Source organism: Mustela lutreola, chromosome 15 (assembly GCF_030435805.1).
Source record: "Mustela lutreola isolate mMusLut2 chromosome 15, mMusLut2.pri, whole genome shotgun sequence".
Lineage (NCBI taxonomy): Eukaryota > Metazoa > Chordata > Mammalia > Carnivora > Mustelidae > Mustela > Mustela lutreola.
The window spans coordinates 2,388,823-2,409,104 of NC_081304.1; the positions used below are offsets into that span (position 1 = coordinate 2,388,823).

General features: G+C 61.6%; 1 protein-coding gene across 4 annotated transcripts in view; it reads left to right on the forward strand.

Annotated features, from left to right (window-relative positions):
• TBC1D16 (TBC1 domain family member 16) overlaps positions 1–18,787 on the forward strand; it is a 73,317-nt gene extending 54,530 nt beyond the window's left edge. For 2 of the 4 annotated variants that reach the window (XM_059147333.1, XM_059147336.1), the window contains 10 exons: positions 4,601–4,762; positions 5,705–5,852; positions 6,832–6,999; positions 7,460–7,608; positions 8,085–8,219; positions 8,926–9,112; positions 10,340–10,519; positions 12,996–13,142; positions 13,823–14,096; positions 14,368–18,787. In XM_059147333.1, the coding sequence (XP_059003316.1) occupies positions 4,601–4,762; positions 5,705–5,852; positions 6,832–6,999; positions 7,460–7,608; positions 8,085–8,219; positions 8,926–9,112; positions 10,340–10,519; positions 12,996–13,142; positions 13,823–14,071 (1,525 nt within the window). In that variant the 3' untranslated portion in view covers positions 14,072–14,096; positions 14,368–18,787. The remainder of the gene's footprint in view (positions 1–4,600; positions 4,763–5,704; positions 5,853–6,831; positions 7,000–7,459; positions 7,609–8,084; positions 8,220–8,925; positions 9,113–10,339; positions 10,520–12,995; positions 13,143–13,822; positions 14,097–14,367) is intronic. The other 2 variants (XM_059147335.1, XM_059147334.1) reach the window with 2 other exon arrangements.
• Positions 18,788–20,282: the final 1,495 nt, after the last annotated feature.

The following is a 20,282-nucleotide window of genomic DNA, read 5'->3' on the forward strand; positions in this document are numbered from 1 at the left end:
CATCGACAAATCGTGACCACCCCGAGTCCGTAGTCTACGTGAGAGCTCACTCTTGGTGCACATCCGGTGGGTTTTAACAAATGTATAGTAACGTAGATCTACCATTATAGCATCATGCAGAGTACACTTGACCTTTGGACAATGTGGCAGTTAGGAGTGCCAACCCCCCCCACACTCAGGAATCCCCATATAACTTTAGACTCTCCAAAAACTTAACTACGAATAGCCTACTGCTGATCAGAAGCCTTACCATTATCATAAAAAACCAATAACACATATTTTGTATATGTATCATGTACTGTAGTCTTAAAATAAAACAAGCTAGAGAAAAAATGTTATTAAGAAAATCATAAGGAAGAGAAAATACACTTACAGTACGAGACTGAACTCATGGGGGAAAAACCCGCGTGAAGTGGACCCGTCTAGTTCAAACCGGCGTTGCTCAAGGGCCTGTAATTTCACTCCCTAAAAACCCTCCGGCTCTGCTTGTTCCTCCTTCTCCCACCGAACTCCTGACAACCACCGATCCTTTAACCCTGTCCATAGTTTTTTTTCCGGGGTGTCATATAGTTGGACTCACACAGTTGGTGGCATTTTCCGGCCCGCATCTTTCCCTTGGTGAGGTGCATTCAGGGTTCCCCCACGTCTTTCCATGGCTCGGTAGCTTGTTTCTTTTTAGCGCTGAGTAATATTCCCTTGTCTGGATGTGCTAAAGTTTGTTTATTCACCTCCTGAAGGACACCATGCTTGCTTCCAAGTTTTGGAAATTACGAGGGGCCCCCAAAGGGTGGCGTTCTTCCCAGCCCAGTCCCCCGGCCTCCCCCCAACCACCCCACATCACGCAGCACCACCCTCCCAGACCTGCAACCCTCCCGCACACGCTGTTGCCGCCCACTAAACCCACAGCGCCGGCCACGCTTTCCAGAAAACAGAACCAGGAAGGACACTCAGTCTGACACAGTGGGGGGGGTGGAAGACCCCCGCTCCACTGCCGTGGCCGGGAGCACAGCCTCCCTGGAGCAGAGGGGCCAGTTTCAAACCAGGAGAGGGCCCCAGAGAGAGGCTCTGCCACACACCTTCCGGGGCCAGCTTGTCTCCAGGCAGAAGGCTGCTACACCCTTTCCCGGCTCCTCAGGGGGACATCATTTGCATTAATTCATTGATTGATCAATTAATTCAAGACACTGTGCTGGGGACTGACCACTGGGGCTCCACGGGTTCAAACTAAAGCAAAGTTGATGGAAGCCTTGGGTCTCCATGGAGTAGGCCACCTCGGTCACCTAGCGTGACATCTATTGCCCCACCAAGACCCACTGCCACGAGGGAATGACTTCTTGGTGGCGTCTGCGTCTCCGACTCCCAGCGTGGTCCTGGCAGAGAACACGCGGTCGTTGAACCCTCCAGCTGAATGTCTGCGAACTTTGAAGCCAGAGGAAAACAAGAGTAAGGACATGAGATCTGGGGAAATGGAAATCAGCACAGTTTGTATTTTTTTATCTATTTGCACGTGGAGAACAGTTTGGTTTTAAGAATATTCAAATGCGCCGTGTGTAATTTGGGCTGTTCATAAAATTACTGTGCGTGGTGCATGAAAATGAAGCGGACGGTTGATTTAGGCAATCTCTCCCGAAATGCTGCATGTTAAAAATGCGTCCCAGATAGAGCCAGAAGGCGCCAAACTCCAAGGAATGTAGCATCTCTTAGTTTTTGTTGTTTTCTGAGGATCTCACCCAAATGCAGAAAGAGAAACGAAAAAAGCAAAGCCCCCCCGCAAGGTCAAGGCTGAACACAGGGGCAGGGTCGGATTCTCTGCGCGTGTCCCTGCCCTCCGGCCCACCCACCGGTAGCTTTGGCCAGTGGGACTCGGTGTAAGTGACGTAGGCGAGTCCAGACCTGGCTCAGGATGCCGGGCAGCAGGTACCTCGCCTTGCCTCGCCTTGCCCGCTGCTGGGCTGGCTGCCATGTAAGGAAGGCCGGGGACAGGTGGCGAGGTGCCACGAGGGGTGAGAAGTGCCACTGACAGCCCTAGAACTTGTGGACAGAGGCCACGTTCCCCCCCCCCCACCTCCATGCACCTGCTACAGCTGCCTGAGCGCCCAGCAGAGTGCCTGACTCAGCCCGGCGCCCCCAGCCGAAACTGGGAGCAAAGAAGACGGGGTTGTCTTTTAAGCTGCGAAGTTGTGGAGTCACTTGTTACACGGCAGCAGGTGACTGGGGTATATATCGGAAGGGTCTCTTTTCAGAGTAAAGCTTGAACAGGGAGGAGAAAACCGCCAAAACTGTTGTGGTTCTCAAAGTCAAAGAGGCATTGGGGCCAGATTTTAACATTTTTAAAATAGCCAAACCTCTAAAATCTGTTCTCGTTCCTCTTCATCCTAACCCTTTTGAGTCAGCTGACACGGTAAAGTCAATGGCGCCCCAGTGGTCGGTCCCCAGCACAGTGTCTTGAATTAATTGATCAATCAATGAATTAATGCAAATGATGTCCCCCTGAGGAGCCGGGAAAGGGTGTAGCAGCCTTCTGCCTGGAGACAAGCTGGCCCCGGAAGGTGTGTGGCAGAGCCTCTCTCTGGGGCCCTCTCCTGGTTTGAAACTGGCCCCTCTGCTCCAGGGAGGCTGTGCTCCCGGCCACGGCAGTGGAGCGGGGGTCTTCCACCCCCCCACTGTGTCAGACTGAGTGTCCTTCCTGGTTCTGTTTTCTGGAAAGCGTGGCCGGCGCTGTGGGTTTAGTGGGCGGCAACAGCGTGTGCGGGAGGGTTGCAGGTCTGGGAGGGTGGTGCTGCGTGATGTGGGGTGGGGGGGACTGGGCTGGGAAGAACGCCCCTCTTCGGGGGCCTCCCTCCAGCCGGGTTTGGAGGCGAGCCCGGGATGGGCCGGCCAGCCTGGGAAGCATGCGGAGCCCACGATCTCCCGGCCGCTGGGGCCTCATTGTTCAATAAGGAGATTATGAGATGCCACACGAGTGACGTGGTGGGGGGGCTGTCTTCAGGCCTGCGACTGGCCTTGTTTTGCACACAATGACTGTGTAGTGCAGCCCAGTCAGGGTCCACTCTGGAAGGCGGCAACTGCCTCAGCCTTTTTGGGTCTGAGTTGGCTCCGTGGCCACAGTGGATCAGCTCATCTACCTCCCTCCCCACCCAGCTACCGGAATCCATCCCGTTGGAAAGCCCAAGGGCCCCCGCGGAAATGGTAGGACCCGGCTCGGCCTACACGGGACGCTGTTGTTCTAGAAGCAGCAACGGTTCTAAACAGCCGGGCTTTATCTTTGAGGAAGTTCCAAGTTATGAGGGATTGTGCTTGAACTGCCCGGAGAGACCGGGTGCCTCCTGGAGGAGGAGGTGCCCCGGGATTGCTCGTCTCCGACACTCTTGTGCTCTGGGTGAGAACAGGGAAGCAGGGTGAAGCGATCGCTGTGACATCTTTGTAGGATGCTGGGGTTGGGGGCCTGGAACTGATGCGTGCTTTGCTCTGCTGGCATTTCCATGGGCATTTGCTAGGTATTGCTGGCGGTATTTAACCTATGGTAGGGCTGAACCCGTGTAAGAGAATATTTTGCAACTGGGGTTTTGAACAAATTTGTGAACTTTAAATTAAAAACAAAAACAAAAACAAAATAGGGCGCCTGGGTGGCTCGGTCGGTTAAATGTCTGTCTTCGGCTCAAGTCGTGATCCCAGCGTCCTGGGATCGAGTCCTGCGTGGGGCTCCCTGCTTGGCGGGAGGTCTGCTTCTCCCTCTGCCCCTCCCCCTGCTAGGACATGCACTCTCTCTCAAATAAATAAATAAAAATCTTAAATAAATAAATAAAACAGAATAGGTGGGGTTGTGTTGTTGCTGAACTTGGAACTCAGAGACAAAGCATCTGCTGATGAGGACCTGGGCCACAGAGCTGGGTTCAGATCCCAGCTGCGCCACCTGCTAGCTGTATGACCTTGGGCAAGCTGCTTAACCTCTCTGGGCCTCAGTTCCTCTTCTGTTCAAGGTGGGGGTCATGACATTACTCATTTAGAAGGATTATTTGAGGATTATACGTACTAAATGAACCGGAGGGCCAGGCCCAGACTAAATGTTTAATAAATGTTCATTATCCGTGTTACCAGCATCAGTAGCCCTCATCTTCTCCTACTGAACCATAAACAGAACCAGAGTTTTTTCGGGAAAGTGAGAACTTCACAAGACTTGCATGGAAGGCCCTGCTGTCTAATGCGGTCACAGGACAGCAGGGGGCCCGGCGATCCTGCACAAGGCCCTGGGATTATCCCCACTTTGCACCCGGGGACAGGAAGGCTCAAAGGGGCCTGGGGACCTGCCCAGGTCGCATAGTGAGGGCTTGTCAGAGTGACCTCATCTGCCATCAGGGCCACTTACCGCCTCGGTTGACACGGGGTGCACCCTGGTTGCAAGCACACTTTCACTTCCACATGAGAATGGGCCTCTTTCAGTTCCTTGGCCCGCCACCCACGCGGTGCCTCCAGTCCCCTCTGTGCGTGTGTTCGCGTCCGGGCCCAGGTTGAGTGTCTCCCCACACCCTCCCTGCCCTGTGCCTATGGCTGCGTGGGCAGGGAACCAACCGTGTGGCCACCCTGCGACCTGCCCCACCAGCTCCCCCTCTAGTGCCGACGCCCAGCTGCGGTTCCCGGACGGCCCCGGCCTCCTGCAGACCCCTCGCTGGGACGAGCCCCAGAGGGCCTGCGCCCTGGAGCAGATCTGCGGTGTGTTCCGCGTGGACCTGGGGCAGATGCGCTCCCTCCGCCTCTTCTTCAGGTGAGAGCCTCTGTGGGCCGCTTCCGGGAAGGCGGCTGGTGGTGCCGGGGGTCCTGGCGGGCAGGGCTTCGGGTCTTCCCAAATGTTGGCCTCCCCAGCATCACTAGGCTGGAGGGCAGGGGTACCCCAGGATGCCCACTCCCAGGAACCGGGTTGGGCCAGCTACCAGACTCTTCCACCGGCCTTCAGGGTGACGGTGGCGGGCTGTGGCTTGAGAGTCTGGCTTGGAGAAACAGCCGGACGGGGCTGCACAGAGAGCAGCTGCGGTCTGCTTCCGGGTCACCCACGGACCGGGTCTGCAGTTCAGCCTGTGTGTGCGGGATGTGGCCGTGGCTTTCCAGAGGGAGGCTCCCCTTTCTCGTGGGGGGCGGACCAATCGTGTCCTGTCTCGTGGCTGCATCCATTCTCTCCTGAAAAGCCCAGTGGCCCAGCCACGGAATAGCCCCAGTGGAAGACCTGCTCCAAGCAGGCGTGTCCCTGGAGGGTCCCGTTTATGGAAGGGCAGGCGAGGTTGGGCTGGGTGTGCAGTGAGTTTCCCCGGAGGGAGAGGGGTCCAGCCCAGGCTGATGGAGGAGGCTCTCTCAGCGTCCATACCACCTGGGTTCAAAACCGGATTCCACGAATGCCATCCCCCCGGATGTCCCTGAGAGGAGGGAGCATATGGGGGGGGGGGGGTCGGACACAAGGCCTCTCAGGCAGCTGTCCAGGGAGCGAGGACAGGAGTCCCCAGGACAGGGTTACTTTCCTCCTTCAGCCAAGGGGGTGGTGGTGGTGGTTCTGTGCGGTGCCGTGTTGTCCGCCCGCGGTCAGCGGCCAAACTCCAGGGGCCTTTGTGGGTCCTGCCTCTGGGGTCAGGGACAGAGACCTCTGATTATCCTGGGAAATAGAAGCCCGCGTTGGCATACTCATTGCCCCGTTCCCCTCCCCCGCGCGGCGGCCCAGCGATGAGGCCTGCACCAGCGGCCAGCTGGTGGTCGCCAGCCGCGAGAGCCAGTACAAGGTTTTCCACTTCCACCACGGCGGCCTGGACAAGCTGTCCGACGTGTTTCAGCGCTGGAAGTACTGCGCGGAGACGCAGCTCAAGGACCAGGTAGCCGGGGTGCGGGAGGCTGAAGGGCGCTGCCTCGGGGGAGGGGTGTGGAGAGGCCCCAGCCCCGGCTCCACTCACCCGCCCCTGCCAGACCCACCCCCTGCCCTTCAAGCCTACCCGGGGGGTCCAGGGCTCCCCCCACCCACAGAAGCCTCACCAGGTGCAGGGCGTGACCGTGACCCTGCTCCCCCCACCCCCGGCAGTGGCTAGTCGCTGGGGGTGCTGGTAGGGCAGGACGCCGGCTCCTTGGGAAGTCAGTGCTCTGCGCTCGAGAAACCATGTTTTGACAAGATTTCCTGCCGTATTTTGCTCAATCTACATACAAATGTGATAAGAACTCTTTAATTATCTGTTCGAGAGACCGTCTGTGCTTATTAGAAAGGGGCTGACTTGGAGCTCCCCTTCCTTCCCACCGAGCCTCCTGCTGGCTCCCCTTATTACAGTAGTGTGGCTTGCTTTCCCCCTACATCGAGCAACCTTTGATTTTTGAATTAAATGTCAGCCGCAGTTTTGCCCTGGATTCGTGACTGCCCGTGGAGACAACCTGACAGGCGGGCTCCCTGCTCGGGGAACAGCGGTCCCTTTGTTTGTGGCCAATCACATGTAATTTATTGCAGGCCCTCCCGGCAGAGGGAAGTTGGGCCGAACGAGGCATTAATTCCGTTTTTTGCGGCGGGCCGGGGGTCGCGGGGAGAGTGGGGGTGGCGGCCAGGGGGGCCGTGGTGTGTCGGCCGGTGGGTGGGTCGGTGGGAGGGGCGGGAGGAGCCCGGCGACCCGGGAAACCGATGTGAAGATGAAGGTATTTTCATTTTAATTGCGTCTAATTACACTTGCCGGTTAGGGGTTTGTATGTGGGGAGAGCGCCCCGTCCTTTCTGGGGAGGGAGAGGGGGCTTTTCCGTCCTGGGGAGAGCAGGCTGGCTTCGGGCGACCCGCCCCCCCACCAGGTGCTCATCTCCTGGAGCTTCCCTCCCGGCCAGCAGGTCGCCGACGAAAAGACGTGCATGCAGTTCTCCATCCGCCGCCCCAAACTGCCGTCCTCGGAGACGCACCCCGAGGAGAGCATGTACAAGCGGCTGGACGTGGCGGCCTGGCTGCGGCACCTGAATGAGCTGGGCCAGGTGGAGGAGGGGTACAAACTGCGCAAGGTGAGCGGGGCAGGGGGGCCGGGGCCGCCTCCTGGGGGCTGCCCCCTCGAGCAGGGAGGCGCGGTGTGAGCCCGGCCGGTAAAGCAGTCCAGGCTCCGTGTGTTGAAAAGGAACCCTCCGGAGCGGGTTTGGGGTACCCGGCGGCCGGCTGCATAGAGCCGCTTGGGGTAAAATGCGGCGCTTCCAAAACCGGGATTAGGCCATGACGTGAGAACAACACGTTAATCTGAGTGCCCCACCGGGGCGGGCATTGACATTGAAATGAGCCTGGCTGTGTCCTGTATGGGAATGGAGGGCTGCCACTTTCCCTCCAAACATGTGCAAATCACAGCGACCTGAATCAAGGCATCAGTTGTCACCCAGGCCCAGCAAAGCCCCCAAAACACAAATCCCCCCGGATTGGGGGGTGCTTTGAGCCGCCCTGTGTTGGCCCCTCCCCAACTTTTGCCGCTTCCTGCAGGCCATTTTCTTCGGAGGCATTGATGTGTCAATCCGGGGGGAGGTCTGGCCTTTCCTGCTGCGATATTACAACCACGAGTCCACCTCGCAGGAGAGGGAGGCACTGCGGGCGCAGAAGCGTCGGGAGTACGCTGAGATCCAGCAGAAGAGGTAAGCCACACACACCCCCCCCCCCGCCCCGCACCAGCCCTCCAGCCCACCCTGCCGGCCACCCGGGGGGAGTCAGCCGACCAGGCGATGGGCGTGCAGTCCCGCACTGATATTATGTTCTGTGACCCAGACTCTCCTGGGAAGATGGGTCCCAGGCACGGGCTGATAGGCTTGGATAAGAGGCGTCATTATCCCTGGGGCTCGGCCTTGCTCTCCTTAGCTCCGTGTCAGGGTCTGAGAGCTCAGCAGCGACACCCCGCTGAGAACACCAAAGGAGGGGGGCACCAGCCAATGGCTGAGGTCTGTCCCGGCCTGGCTGAGCCCCGGTGGGCAGGCGGTGGCCAGCTTCACTCCCCCGCAATGCCCTCCCCAAGTTAGTGGGGAGCCAGAGGGTTTGACGGGGCAGCGGCCCAGCCCCCATCAGGACCAGGGATGGGCGGGCATGTGCCGCTCGCTGAGCCCCAGGCCCCCCACAGGCTCTCCATGACCCCGGAAGAGCACAGAGCCTTCTGGCGCGACGTGCAGTTCACCGTGGACAAGGACGTGGTGCGGACGGATCGCAGCAACCAGTTCTTCCGCGGCGAAGACAACCCGAACGTGGAGAGCATGAGGTACGCCTTCCCCGCCAGCGGGCTTCTCCCTGCCGGGAGGACAGCCCTGCGTCCCCCTCCACCTCCTCACCTGCCACTCTGGGTCACCTCCCCCCGCGGGTCCCCTCCACCGGCTACCTGCGAAGGAGCGGGTTAGCAGCAGGGCTGGGGTCCGCCTTCAGGTCCAGAAGTGGAGGTTCGTGAGCTATTTTATTTAGGCAAATCGGTCAACGTCGTGTGGCCAGTCCCTCCCCAGGGGACCAACAAAGCCTCCCATCCCCTGGGCCTCCACCAGGCCTGGCTGGCTTGGCTCCCACCAGCCCTGGGTGAGCCTCCCTCCGGGCCTCCCAGCGATGAGACCACACAGAACCCGAGGTGGGCATCTCTGACGTTCTGCTGTCTGATGAATGATTGCACAACATGAGCAGCTCGTAAAAATGTCCCTGCCAGCCTGCCCTTTGTCCCGGGTGGGCAGCGACCATCAAGAAAATCAGACCCACGTGCCTCTTTCCCCTGCTCTGGAGGTCTGGGCCTGGTAAGAGGCTACCGTAGGCCCCTCCATTTCCTTAGACTCTGAGGACAGTCCCCAGAGCTGCCTCCCTTGCCCTGAGATCGAGGTGAAGGGGGGTCTTCAGACTGGATGACAGGCCACCCAGAGCGCAGCAAGGGCGGGCCATGTCAAGACCCCCCTCTCGCTGACCGCCTGCTCTCTGCCCTGCGCCCCTAGGAGGATCCTGCTGAACTACGCCGTGTATAACCCGGCCATCGGCTACTTCCAGGGCATGTCAGACCTGGTGGCGCCCATCCTGGCCGAGGTCCTGGACGAATCGGACACCTTCTGGTGCTTTGTGGGTCTGATGCAGAACACAATCTTCATCAGCAGCCCTCGGGACAAGGACATGGAGAAGCAGCTGGTGAGGCTGGGGGACGCGGGTTACAGCATGCCGGGGGGAGGGCACGCCGCCTCCTGCCCTGGCCGCCGGAGAGCTTGGGGGCTGCGCGTGTCGTGGCCGCTGTGGGTCCACAGGCAGAAAGGCAGGCATTGCCAATGGAGCCTGGAGACTTAGCCGTGGGCCTCTGGGAAGACCCAGCTTCCTGGGAGCAACGCACGCCCCTCCTCAGTCCCAAGCCACAGGGACATCTGGGCTGCTCCCTGCAGGGGTCCAACACAGGATGCAGGGTTGGGGGAGTCTCCTGAGGCCCCCTGGGCAGTTGCCATGCCCCAACCCAGGCCCCAGGCCTCTCCTGGAGTGCCCAGCCCGATCACCCCTTCCTCACAGCCTCCCCTCACGGGAAAGACCCAGCAGCTCTGAGGGTAGGGGAGGTGGGCCGCAGGGTGCTCACGCTGGCCAATCAGAAAGGATCCTCGCAGCTGTCTCCAGGGAGAATGATGGGCTCCTGGTGTGGGAGGGGCCTGAGAGTCGGGGAACCCTGCCCAGCTCCCCCCACACGCGCCCCACCCCGGCTGCCCTCTCTGCATGGGGTCCGTTGATGTCAGGTTTCCACGGCACCTGGGGAGGTAATTATGGGGTCGGACGCAATTGGCCCCTGATGGGCTTGGGCCGCACACGGCCCCGTGACCCTTAGCGGCCAGAGACGGGTCTTCTCCAGGGTTCGGAAGTCAGCAGCCCGAACTGGGCGTTGCCACAAGTAGCCTTGATCTTGTCCCTCACCCACAGCCCTGGTGGTGACCTGACGTGCCCGAAACGAGTGCCCTCAGGTTCAGAAATGCCCCGTCCCGGCTGGAAGTCAGCTCTGGAGGATGGTGGATCTTGGCGATGGGAAGGTGGTTGGGGGTTTCCGTGCGTGATCTGCTCGCCTTCCCCGGAAGAGGGGACGGCAGAAACAGCCCTGTGGGGTGTCTGAGGCCTGGGGAGCCTGCCCGTCCGCTGCCCGTCTGCGGCGGGGCAGCCTGCTCCCCGGGAAGCTGATCCCGCCGAAATCAGGGAGTGGCGAGCCAAGGCGGGGTGGGGAGTTGGGTTCCCACAGCAGAATAACGTTCAGCAGGTGCGGATGCAGCCAAGGGAGGCCCAGGGCCTGGGGTGGGGGCTTCTCAGGCTGGGGGCCCGTGGGAGGGCCTCAGGGGGAGGGGGCATCTTGGGCAGAGCCCGGGGGCTCAGCAGTTCTGGCCTTGCCCTCAGCTCTACCTGCGGGAGCTGCTGCGGCTGACACACGTGCGCTTCTACCAGCACCTGGTGTCGCTGGGCGAGGACGGCCTGCAGATGCTCTTCTGCCACCGCTGGTTGCTGCTGTGCTTCAAGCGCGAGTTCCCCGAGGCCGAGGCGCTGCGGATCTGGGAGGCCTGCTGGGCCCACTACCAGGTGAGCCAGGCCGGGGCGCTGGGCCCTGGTCTCCGGCCACACCCTCAAGGAGGGCCGCTTCTGGGTAGCTGTGCACCGGTTCTGGGGTTCCCACCCCCGCAACCCCAGCCTGCAGAGACCGCACACCAGCCCTGCACCAGCCCACTGCTTTCTCGTCCCGCCCCTTGTCCCCTGTCCTTTGGGGCTGGTTTCAGGCCTATAGCTCGCCTCCCAAGTAACTGAAACGGATGCGAATTGCCCACTGACTGAGCTCATTACCGCGTCCTGTGGCCGCGCTCCCTGCTGCCACAACCAATCAGTGCGAAAGACATCTGTGAGGGTGAGCAGGCCCCTGCAGCCCAGGCCGCTAGGCCCTCCTCTCCCCCACACCCCCCGCACGCCTGGAACTGCTCAGGGAGAGAGCCTGAGACCCTGCGTCCCCGTCAGCTCCTCAGGAGGGCCCAGGACACACCACCCCTCCCCAGATATCTGCTGCAAAGCCCCTGAGAGCAGCATGCGGCCTCGTCACGCGGCTTTAACACCCAAATGAGCAACAAGCTGGCTGTGTTCAAAGATGAGCAAGTCTCTTTGGATCCATCAGCCTTTAAAGAAAGAAAAATATTGTACCGACAATTTTATTGTCGGTTGTTGTACCAGGATCCTTTCTGCAAGGGCCAGCTCTGCCCTCGCCGTGGAACCCAGGAGCTTCCGTTAGAGAAGCCGACGGGCAGATGGGAAGCCCGGCCAGCCCGCAGACGCGTGAGCCGGCCCAGTCCGCTCTCGCTGGCGTCGCTGGAGGAGCGTCTCTGAGTCCCCGAGGCCATGCTGGTGCCCCAAACCGTCTCTGACCCTGCCCGCGCGCCCTCTGCCCCCCCCGCCCTGCGCCCCGCCTGAATGAGGGAGCCCGGCGCTCTGCATTCATCGGGGGACGCACAGCACGGATGGGCCAAAATGCGGGGCCACATGTGGTTTTTTTGCATCGCGTCTGCTGTGCAAGGCTCCACCGATGTTCCTCCAGCAGCAGGGGACGCCCTGTTTAGGCTCCCGTCACAGGTGGACTCTGCGCGCCACCCAGCCGGCGGAGCCACTTGGCCTGGCGCTTTCCATCCCTGTGCTCGTCTCCATCCTAAGTGTCACGGAATCCAGCGGAAACCGCAGGAGAGGCCCCTCTGGGCATCTCTAGCGGCCGCCATTCTGCGTGAAGTTCACTGATCAGTTGATGTTTCTCAGCCCCTGGACCGTGTTGGCCCCACACCTTGATGACATTGTGGTGCAGGGGTGCAGGGGGAGGTGGTTGAATGCTGGGAGTGGGAGTAGGTTACTTCCTCAGGAGTACGCGTCCTGGGCTGGTGGGGGGCTCTTCTGAAGTGAGCCCTGTGTCTGTGGGGGACAGACCGCCCCGGGCCTGTCCTGTGAATGGAGTTAGTCCTGTCCTGCTGCCCAGCCCTGTGTGGGACACGCCTCACCCCTTCCTCCCCATGTTTCTCTCTCCGAGGAGCAGCACACACACCCCTTCCCGGAATCCTGCTGTCTCCTGCCGTGGCCCAGCTGAGGAGCCAAAGCAGGAACAAATCCATTCCGGATTAGTTCAAAGGAAGGGGCCGGGCAGCCTGGGGGTCGGTCTGTCCCGGGCAGGCAGGGCGTGGGGCGTCTGCGGACTCCAGCCTCTGCCAGAATTGTGGGCTCCGCCCGGCTGGCCTCCCTGTTCCGTCCGGCTGGCCGGTTGACATTGGGAGACTAAACACGGGCTTCCTGGTGCTCCTTACTCTTCCTCTGCCCTCGGGGGCCCACGTGAATCAAAGGCAGTGCCCCCTCCCGGCATCCGGGGCCCCCTCCCAGCATCCGGGCGGGGGAGCTCACAGGAAGAGCCCCGTCAAGCGTGGGCACACTGGCGTCCTGCCGGGTGCCTGGTGTTGCTGGGCCCTGGGGTGAGGTGGTCTCTAGGGAGGGCAGCAGGGTCCTCCGTGGGGTCCGTGAGGAGACAGTGAAAGACAGCAGGATCATCCCGACGCTCCGTGGGGGCCCCCCGGGGCTGTCTCGCTCCTCCCTGTTAGGATGTCTCCATTTCTTAGCAACAAACTTAGGGGTCATCTCTGGGGCAAGAGTTGGGATGTTCAGCCGGGAGGGAGGAAGGCGCTGAGCGGAGGGTGGCTGCTAGAACGTTCTCGATGGCGTGTCCACAGCCCACTGGCCGCGTTCTGACCCAGCGCCGACGGTCAGGAGCTCTTCTCGGCCCTTTGTGAATAGGCTTCTTCGCGGTGAGCCAGGGCCAGCCTTCCGAGGAAGCTCCCGCCTGGCCCCGTGATGGAGTGTCCCCGGGGGGACCTAGCAGCAGGAGTAGCTCGAGCGGCCGCCCCTTTGCATGTCACAGCAGCCTGTGGGTGTAGTACTGACCTTGGCCGGAGCGCAGGTGGGCAAACAGGGAACGCGGCTGGGCCCAGAGGGCTCACCCCACAGCTCTGCCCCCAGCCGCCACCTGCGCCCTTCTCCCCCTCAGACCGATTACTTCCACCTTTTCATCTGCGTGGCCATCGTGGCCATCTACGGGGATGACGTCATTGAGCAGCAGCTGGCCACCGACCAGATGCTCCTGCACTTCGGAAACCTGGCCATGCACATGAACGGGGAGCTGGTTCTCCGGAAGGTGAGTGCGCGCCCCTCCCCCACGCGGCCCCGCCCACTTGGTGTGCAGAGCCCCGCCCCCTGGCCGCAGAGCCCCGCCCACACACCGAGCCCCCAGTATGGGGGCGGGGCTTGAGCGCAGGCCCCGCCCCGTGCGGACCCGGCGGCGCAGGGCTGGTCCACCTCCAGGCCGGGACACCAGAGTCCTTCGTCGTGTGGAGAGACCAAGTGGTCCGGCTTGACAGACACTCCCCCCCTCCCGCCCTTGGGCACCGCCCTCTGCCCAGAGCGGGCAGCTTGAGAAGGCAGCGTTGGGGGAGGGTGGCCACAGGTCCCCCGCGGCTAGCGGAGGGGCCGGGATGCTGCTAACCACTCCCCACTTCCCGGTCTCCGCCTGCGATGCCCCAGGTGGGAGGCCTGTCGTGGCCTTCGGGGGCTGGCAGGAGCGACACAGAGGCCAGCGGTCGCGTGGGTAGGAAGTGGGCACAGCGCTGTCCACGGCCGCGCGAGCGGACTGGGCGGAGGACGAAAGGCGACGCCACGGGGCCGCCGGAGCGCTGGGGCGTCCCAGCCCGGGGCTGAGTCGGAGGGGACAGACGGAAGGGCAGGGACTGAGACGGGCCCCTGGGCCGCCGGGCTCACCCTCCCGAGGAAGGCGTTTGGGAGCCTGCGCCACCCTCCGCGCCCTGTCCTCTCTCGCAGGCGCGGAGCCTGCTGTACCAGTTCCGCCTCCTGCCCCGCATTCCCTGCAGCCTGCACGACCTGTGTAAGCTGTGCGGGACCGGCATGTGGGACAGCGGCTACATGCCGGCCGTGGAGTGCACGGGCCACCACCCGGACTCGGAGAGCTGTCCCTACGGGGGCACCGTGGAGACGCCCTCGCCCAAGCCCGCCAGAGAAGGCAAGAAGGGCCGGAAGACGCCGCGGGAAGGCTTCGGTTTCCGCAGATAGGCGGGGCTCCCCGCGCTGGACCAAGGTGGAGCGACCCCAGAGGGCCTGGGCATGGGGGAGGGGTTGGGGAATGGGTGTGGAGGGGTCAGGGGAGGGTGGAGAGGAAAGGGGAGACTTGGGGCAACCGGAAGGGGACCTTTTTGTATTAACGACATAAGGCCAGAGAAAAGTCACCTAGCAAAAGAGCAAGGCCAGAAGGTGCGGTCCTTCTGCCTGGAGAGGGGGCCGGCTGGCTTCTCGGGGGTCTGCCTTTGGCTCAGCGAGCCTCAGGGACTCCTCCAGCTCCATCCACGCAGGCAGCGCAGCCAGGCGGTGTGAAAGGAGCCGGGGGCCTGCTCACCCAGCAGCACAGGAAGGCAGAGCCGAAGGGGGTCCGTCCAGCCCAGGGACATCTTTGTGAGCTGAACATGCCCCCTCATCAGGGCCCATTTCCTGAGCGGGCCAGTCTCAGCTTTGCACAGCTTCAAAGCTAATACAAAGATGTCTGGAAAAAGAAAAAAAGAAGAAACCCGGTGATTTCAGAACAAACAAGTGTAGGAGCAGCCTGAGGGTCCGAGAAGCTGGGGGCTCTTCAGTGGCTGATTACGCACTTTATCCTCCTGGGATGTGAAGCAGTCTGCCTGCCGCTGAGCCCGAGACGTGGGCTGCTGGGGGTGGTCGGGCCCTCTCCCACGCTGGGGGCGCATGTTCTCCACGAGGGTCTCAGACGTCAAGATCAGCCTCACCGAACACGGCAGCCAGCTGGGGGCCGCATGGGCTGGGCCCTGGGCGTGCAGGCGAAATCCCCACCTTCTGGGGGAGGCTGAGCCCCCAGGACGAGGCATCCGAGAGGCCTGGAAGGACCTTTGCTTCCCTGCAGGGCCTGCTTGGTGTGACCGTGGGCCTTCGCAGGTGGCTGGGCGCAGTGGCGGCCCCGTCATGTAGCGGGCACTCAGGACTCCGCTCCCACCTCCGGAAGATTTCTGTCGGTTGCTCCTTCTGGGATTTAGTGACAATGGACAGAGGAAGGCGTGGGAGCCCCCAGCCGGCTGGAAAGCATCCAGCTGTCTGCACAGAAAGCGATTCTTGAGCTGGTGGGCTCATGGAGGCTCGAATCCTTCTCCAGTTCTCCCGCACACCCGGGAAGTGCCGAGAGTCCTGGTGGAGACCCCGCCCTACCGAGGCTTCTTTCCGCTCTTCTCCCCGGAGAGCCAGCCACACTGCTGGTGCCACGTTCAAAAGATGTTTTTCGATGGGAGAGAGGAAGTTACCCGCCACCTTCTTCGAAGCTTGTCTGTTTCCATGAGCTCAAGTCCTCCAGCATCTCCGAGTTGCCAGAGCCTTCTGGGGAGAGCCCTCTGGAGCCCCCTCAGTCCCCGGGTCCTGGGGGGCTGGCCGTTTCAGCCCTGCAGCAGGGTCCAGGCTGGGTGAGGTGGACTTCTCACCTGCTCTACGTCTGGGAAAGGGGGTTGGATGCCTTTCTGTGCCGGCCCCCAGTCTGCTGTGGAAAAGATGCTGTACCGATCCGGCACTAGAAACCATCTCGCCGTGAGGAGGAGCATCGGCTAGCCACCCCTGCAACCGTGCCGCGTAGTGAAGAGCCCACAGACCCATCTCCCACTCCATGTAGGGTCAGCGGTTTAGACTGGGCACCTCTGGTCTTGGCTGGCTGTGTGCCCATGTTTGGCTCAGAGGGGCTGCTCCTGTGTGTAGAGACCAGACCTGGCGCTGTCTGTTGCCCCACCCCGCCCCCGCAAGCTGACCTTGGTCAAGACGAAAGTGCAGAAGCAGGAATGCACAGGTGCCTTCCCAAGCCTCAGGGGAGGCCACCCTCGCTGACATCCCATTGCTAAAGCAAGTCCCATGTCTGGACTCAGCATCCAGAGCTGGGGAGTAGACCTTCCCTTTAGCAAGAGGAGCTGAATGGTGATGGCAGGGGGCTAGGAAGTCCGAGGGGGAGGAACTGGGCTGTGGGTATGTGTGCCATCCCCTCCAGGAGGTTTTGTTCCAAATAGCCCTGTCTGGGAACTCTCCTGTCAGGGGGCAGGACTTCCCTTTGAAAGGCAGGAGATGCCGAGGGGAAAAGGATGCTTCTCAGCTCACCCCATCTAGGAGGCAGCAGCCGCGCATTTTACTGAGACACCTTGTGCCTTCGGGCTGCTGTGGATTTGTTGGCGGGGGGGCAGGGGGCGGCAGGTGTCCAGGGATCCTTTCCCTTTGGAGGGTCCTGAGTACAAGGCATTCATGCTGAGTTCCGGCTCCCACAGCTCCCCGAGACAACATGCCAAGTGCCACACCCCCCCCACTGCTCCCGACGCACGCCCCTGTGCTGAGCCGGGCCCCCAGGAGATCTGTGCCTCTAGAACAGCTGAAATCTCAGGAACCAAAGCCCTGGGAGTGTGGGCGCTTGGAGGAAAGGCTGCTCTGGAGGGCTGGGGAAGGCCCGCCTTGCAGGGCTCCCTTAATCTGGGTGCATTTAGAGGAAGCCAGCCAAAACCCCTGCAGCCCCAGGATTCTTCCCAGTGGGCAGAAAGCATTAGGGTGATAATTCCGTCATTAGACTTCTAGCCTCCCCACCTCCCAAACGTGCAAATATGGGATAATCAGCCCGGCACGGCCATTGTCGGTGATGCTGCTTATTTAACCCATTTTTTTAAATGACACTTAATGTTATTGGCTGGTGTGCGTGCGCACGCATACTTAATTTCCCTCCCGCTAATGTCTGTGCTGACGTTCCAGGATGTTGCCGGGGCCCCTGGGAAGAGAGGGAGCCTTTGATACGCTCCTGCTAGTGTAGACGGGGCCGCATGGCAGGGGCTCGCCGGCCCAGAGAGGGTTCCCGTTCCCAGAGAGAAAGGGACGGCGGGAAGGTGCTGGGAAGGGTGGGGGCCGCGCAGGCTGGCAGGGTTGCGTGTTGTTAGGTGCAGAGAACAGTGTTCTTATTCCAGAAGGCTCCAACTCAAGTCCCAGCCAGGAAGATTTGGAACCCACAAGTTGTGGGATTTCTTGTCCCTGAGCCCATCAGTGGGGAGTGGATGGGGTTGGGGGGGGCCCCTCTGCACAGAGGACGGTCTACGGTCCAGCAGAGGTGGCCCGGCTCCTTGGGGGCCTCCATCTGCGTGCCATGAGTAGGTGTGTTGTTCTGATCGGCTGCGTGTCCAGCAACACGGAGGTTTTCAAATCCCAGACCTGAAGCACGTGTCCTTTGAGTTATTCCATAAGAGGCTAACCTGAAGCCCCGTCCGGGGAGGGCAGCCGGACAGGACAAAGCTTCTGGTCCTAAGACGGTGGCTTCTCCCAGGCTAGGTGGTGGGGGCTGGCAGAGGTCAGCCACACTGATCTTTGACAGGTGGCCGTCCAGAAATGGGGCAAAGACTGGGGGCCATCGTGGTGGGGGTGGTGCTCTGTGGCTTCCCCCTTGGTTTTTGGGAGGCCCCTCCAAGCTCTCGTGGCCATTCCTTGTTTGGTAGACATGACCCAGAGCATGGCAGGTTCAGGACGACGGGAATGTGCTCACAGCGGAGCCTGGCGGAAGCCTCAGTCATCCATCTGGCCTCCCCTCCCCCGCAGGGAGGCTGGCGGGTGTCAGGAACACCAGGGTTCACGCGGCAAAGAGAAGGAAGCCTCTCCCGGTTTGCCCAGCAGAGGCCCCGGTGGCCACCCCGTAGGGAGGAAGGAAGAGGCGTTCCCCCAGGAAGACCCACACACGTGCAGGGGTGTGGAATGGGCCAGAGGAGGTGGCCTGAGGCTGGGCATGCCACATCCCCAGAGACTCTAGGGAACCAGACCCAGGATCCCCTGAGGCCGGTGTTTCTAAGCCACACGGCAAGGCTGTCCCTTGGAGTGAAAACATTCTGTCCCTGGATGTTCCTGGCTCAAAGGGAACGGCCCCAAAATAAACAGCTCATGTCCTCCCAAGTTATGAAGGCTGAGGCCTGGGCTCCCTCTAGGGGGTAAGTGGGGTCGAGCCTCAGTTTCCCCATCTGTAGAATGAGAAGGTTGACACCCGCCGCTCAGGGAAGAGTCCACTGACCTTGGCCTTCAGCAGCCTTGCCCGAGAGCCGCAACGTGCCCCCTGGCTCCAGAGCTCTCCCTGCTTTGGGAGTCAGCAAACCCATTCCCTCTCACGCCCACCTTGCTGCGTACCCGGCCAACGGGAATCTCTCTGTGCCTCTTCTGTAACATTCACCCCACGCTCTCCACTCCTGCCACCACGAAAAGTCAACCATGAACCATAACCTCAGCACCCCTGCAAGGCGTCTGCGTAGGCGTGCAAGGCTCTTCCGCGGGAATGTAGTCCGTGCAGGCAAGGTCTGACCCTTCTGCAGAAACCCCCTGAGCGGGGACTCTGGCCTCCTGGGTCAGTACTGTTGGACCCCGGGAGGGGCCTCCCTCAGCCTTCAGGGAGCAGGGCAGGGGTGCACGCGACCTGCGGGCATCTGGCCCTTTAAATATGTGGCATTGAATTTCTAGGTGGGGCGGGCGCCGGCAGAACCCAGGGCCCTCCTCTCTCCAGCGGCTCTGCTCGGAGGGCAGGGCTCTGCCTTGATCAGGTCCACCTTGATTAACAGATTACTCTTGTCCATGGCAAGCAATTCTTTGTGTTTTGTTTTGTTTCGTTTGTGAGTACAATCACCTGTTGGGCCCCCAGCCCAGGACTGGTCACCACCACCGCAGCCACGCTTCTGCCTCCCGTGGATTCCCCTGAAAAGTAAATAAAACCACACTGACAACAGACAGACGCTGTCCGGCGCCTCCGAAAGGCCCCGTGGGGTCTGTACGGGCCCCCATGTGGCAGGTTCCGGTGCTGGGCACAGAGGGCCCCCCAAGAAGAGCCCCCAGATGCCGGGGGATTCCGTGATGGGGAAGGAGAAGGGGCCAATGACCAGGGTGTGCGGGAGGGAGGGCCCGGTCCGGGGCCAGGAGCAAGGGAGGCTCCTGCCTCTGCCTCGGAGGGGTCGGTGGGGGAGTTCAGGAAAGGCTGGGGAAGGCCTGGGAACCCCCGGCAAGTGGGGGCCCCGCGCCCGGCCCGGCGCGCCTGGAAGCACACAGTGTTTTATTGAGCCTCGCCTGCCAGGGCTCCGATTTCAGGAAAAGCTGGAGTCTTGCATTTGGGAACTTTTTTAAGGAGGCAAATAAGGTGAATTTGACCTTGTTGCAGGGCGGGGGGTGGGGGTGGAGTTGAGAAGCTGTGTCCGCTCCCCTCACCTCACCAGCCCACCGAGCACCCCTGCGAGGCCAGGCCCCGAGGGGACTGCGGGAGGCTGGGCAGGGGAGGCTGGGGTGGTTCCGGGCTCTCCGGGAGCAGGGGGGTGGGGTGACGAGCTCCTAGCCCCCACAGCGGCACCTTTGGCTTGAAGCTGGCTCTCCACCGTTCTGTGTGTGCCTTCCCGTTCTGCGCCGCACGGGGCGGAGGGCAGTGCCAAGCTCTCCTGGATGTCTACACCGCGGGCTGGCTCCTGTCTGCGGGGCCTGCCTCGCCACCCCGTCTGCACGCTGCATGCCCGGGTGCCCCTGCCTGAGGCCAGCTGGGCAAGTGCCTTCTGGGCGGGGTGGGGGGGTGGAGTGGGGGGCTGGGCAGCAGGAGACAGGGTACATGAGCGAGGCTGGTGGTGCCCCTTAGGGAAACCTTGGTCCTTGTGGGGGATGGGTGTGCTGCTTCCCAGTCATGCTGGAAAGCCAGCCCCAGCCATAACCTGGAGTCGGAAGCAGGCAGACATGGGGCCTGGAAGCCATGGGCGGGAGCAGCGCATCCTCCGGAAGGGATGGTCCAGACCCCACAGCTCAGCCCCGCAGAGGGGACCGTCCCCGGCCCCACCCAGAAGGGCCTTTCAAACCTGTCAGGCGGCTGGCTCCTTGGGTCTGGTCCAGCCAGGATGTACCACCAGGATGCTTGTCTGCTGTGCTCTGCCCTCTGCTGAATAACCTAGTTCACGACCATGGGGACAGCCAGAGGGACAGGCTGCCCCGATGAGCCAGGCAGCCCCGGAAAGGCCTAGCCTTCCGCTTTGCAGTCTCGAGGACCTGGCCCGGTAGTGGCTTCTCCTGTGGTATAGACAGCCGTCTGCACCGCACAGTGTTCCTACTCCTGCTAGTGGCGGAGGGGGATGTTCCTGGGGGTCTCGTCCCCTGCAAGGCGAGTGGCCATCCTGTAGGGAGGCCTGGGGCCATTGCATTTAGGATCTGCCCCAGGGGCTTGAGCGAGGACAGCAGGTGGCTGGGCTTTCTGGGA